Source organism: Oryza sativa, chromosome 5 (genome assembly GCF_034140825.1).
Source record: "Oryza sativa Japonica Group chromosome 5, ASM3414082v1".
NCBI classification, from domain to species: domain Eukaryota; kingdom Viridiplantae; phylum Streptophyta; class Magnoliopsida; order Poales; family Poaceae; genus Oryza; species Oryza sativa.
In genome coordinates this window covers 21,353,642-21,356,475 of record NC_089039.1, presented here as the reverse complement: position 1 = coordinate 21,356,475, position 2,834 = coordinate 21,353,642, and the positions used below count along the sequence as shown (strand labels likewise).

Sequence of the window (2,834 nt, the reverse complement as noted above, 5' to 3'; positions counted from 1 at the left end):
CTGGAAAAAATTCAACTAAACAAAACCCAATTGTTTTTTTAGGTTGTACAAATCTATTTATAGAGAAAAATAAAGTTAGAGATAGGTGCTAGTTCGTAGAGGTGGAGAGAGTCACTTCTTAGATGAGTTTACTCCATTACAAAGCCTAAGGCTCAAGGTCGGTTTCAGATACAATACTGTCTTGTTTTGACGTTTTCTATTAACTCGGAATGAATTTTGATATGAGACATGATGCGTTTGAAAGGTGACGAGATAAGCTTTCCAACAAACCCAAGATCATCCAAATCGGAGTTGACATGAAAATCAGCACTGCCTTCGGAGGCCGAACTGGAACTTATAGAGTTACATTCGTATCTGATGAAGTGATGTTCTCGTCATCATGGCCTCAGTATGGGGATGAAAGCCCATGCAGATATTTTTTTTTCACCATAATGTTGCTATTTTCTTTTATAAATTACTCCCTCTGTTTTGTTTTATGTTATAAATCGCTTTTATTTTTTCTAGTCAAACTTTTTTACGTTTGACTAAGTTTTTTAAAACAAATATATTTTCAATATAAAACAAATATATTGTCAAATATATTTGTTTATATTTAATTAAACAAATTTACTGTTATAAATATTACTAATTTGTCTAAACATTTGGTAAAACGTAAATAGATTTGACTAGAAAAAAAAATCACACTATCTAGAGTACAACATGAAACAGAGGGAATAATAGTGAACAAGTTTATTGCATTTACATATACTTCACATCAATAAGTTGTACGTCCTGGCATGAATCTGAAAAAATCGTGGAACTCCAATAAAACTCAAACTAATCTCCTTGCTTGAAAGGGTGAACAGTCCTCGGAAAAAAAATGGTGAACAGTAACGTTCGGTGCATAGATAAATGTCACGTACACAAATCATTGAAATCAAACCAATAAAAAAATAAGCAAAACAGGGCAGCACGTATGATCAAGGGCATTGCATTTGTCGCGTTAGGCCTTAATCGATTCAGTTCAACACCAGATGATGATAAATGCGTGCACGATGTTACAGCTACACGCCTACACCTGCGCATGACCTTGTGGATGAGGCGCGAGCTGCTGGTCGGGTGCTAATTGGTTGCCGTTTCCCTCAGCCGGAGCCGGAGCAGGAGCAGGAGCAGGGGAGTACGGTGGCGGTGGATAGTTCGGCAACGGCTCAGGCACCTGAGGGTTAGGAGGCATCGGCGGCCGGAATCCGTGGATGTCTATCGGCGTCCCGATCGGCGTGGGTTCGTCGTCGTCGTAATCCCGCGGGGCCGCCCGGTCTGCCGCCGCCTCGCCGGCCTGCGGATGCATACGGAGCATGATAAACGAGGTGATCCCGAGGCCCGTGGCGACGAGGACCAGCACGCCCGCGCCCGCGAACTCGCCGACCAGGCCGACGCACGCCACCGCCGCGCCGATTGATCCGTCCACGAACAACGCAAACGCGATCACCGCCGCCACCCTGCACGGAAGACGTAGCGAGAGGGTGTAAATAACGAGAAAGTATTTTCTACACCTAGGTGCCATGCATGTAATTTAAACAGTTATATAAAAAATTTATAAAATTCGATAAGATGAACTTTGATAATATAAGACAATATACAAACATGCAAGTCTAAATTCGATTGACATATGAAGAAACAAAAATAACAAATTTTATCTGCACTATACGGGTACTATTCACTGTCTGATTTTATTATTTTTATTTCTCTAGTTGTAGATCAAATTTAATCTTGCATGTTTGTCTATATACTTATATCATCACAATTGATATGTTACTAATTTTTTTAATTTTTTTCTATAACTATTTGTGTCTTATGTAAATAATGGGTGCCATGATATCTAGGTGTAGAAAATCTGCTAGTCTGCGATGATCTATCGTTTGTTGTACGTGCGCATGAATGCCGTGAGCTCATGATATCGTATCGATGAGAATGGTGATGAACTCACCATGAGATCGAGGCGCACACGACGCCGACGATCCGCTTGGTCTCGGACGGGACGGCACGGGACTTGCAGCACCCGCAGCAGCCGCCGACGGCCGCAACGGTGACCTGCGCCATCATCAGGAAGATGGTCGCTGCGATCGCCAACCCGAGCGACGATGCACAATCCTGCAAAGACACATAACAAAATGTCATTATGTTCGTTGATGATTAAGATCTACTCAGAAACAAGATCATCATCACAGTTCAACAAAAGAACAACAAGAAGCGAGAGAGAGAGAGAGAGAGAGAGAGAGAGAGAGAGAGATGATAAGATGAGTGCGTGCATGCATGCTTACAGTGAACTTTGCCGCCTCGGCAGCGAACCCCAGGATGGCGCTGAGCACGCCCAGGGAACCAACCACCGACGACACGATGATCGTCGTCTTGTCCATTTTAATCGCGACAACGATCGGTTCTTCACGCCCGGCGCTGGTGCCGGCGCCGGAGCCGGCGGCCGCCTTCGCTTTCTTCCCCATATCGGACTCTTGGTCTCTTCCCGGCTGAGACAATGTTGGCGTCGTGCGTGTATTTATGTACAGGTCTCGCGAGCTAGATCACAGACTCCGACGCAGTTCGAGTGGCACATATTTATGCCACACTACCAACGGGAATATACGGGAGGAGCTCGTAATATAATGGCACAACCATGCTGCACGATGCATAAACGTTGTTGTGGTTGTGTCCATGTTGGCGTAAGTAATTAATGTGTCCATGACTGGTTCATTAACTATTCCCTGTACATATGCAAGGTCTCGGGGGTTCACAGTTTGTTTAATTCCACCACACATATTTTGTTCCCCCTTTTAATTTCTACCAATTTTTTTTCTATT

General features: G+C 43.7%; 1 protein-coding gene across 1 annotated transcript; it reads right to left on the bottom strand.

Annotated features, from left to right (window-relative positions):
• Positions 1-855: 855 nt before the first annotated feature.
• On the bottom strand, positions 856-2,526 carry LOC107277260 (uncharacterized). Its single transcript, XM_015783333.3, has 3 exons — positions 2,301-2,526; positions 1,967-2,130; positions 856-1,478 (listed from the first exon to the last, which is right to left on the bottom strand). The coding sequence occupies exons 1-3, from the start codon at positions 2,478-2,480 to the stop codon at positions 1,052-1,054; spliced, it is 771 nt and encodes a 256-aa protein (XP_015638819.1). The 5' UTR covers positions 2,481-2,526; the 3' UTR covers positions 856-1,051.
• Positions 2,527-2,834: the final 308 nt, after the last annotated feature.

Bases quoted from the DNA above. Each gene is read 5' to 3' on its own strand.
- LOC107277260 (XM_015783333.3), bottom strand. From the start codon at position 2,480: ATGGGGAAGAAAGCGAAGGCGGCCGCCGGCTCCGGCGCCGGCACCAGC. The intron at 2,131-2,300 runs GTAAGCATGCAT...GTGTCTTTGCAG, and splicing joins CCGAGGCGGCAAAGTTCACT to GATTGTGCATCGTCGCTCGG. The intron at 1,479-1,966 runs GTGAGTTCATCA...TCTTCCGTGCAG, and splicing joins GTGTGCGCCTCGATCTCATG to GGTGGCGGCGGTGATCGCGT.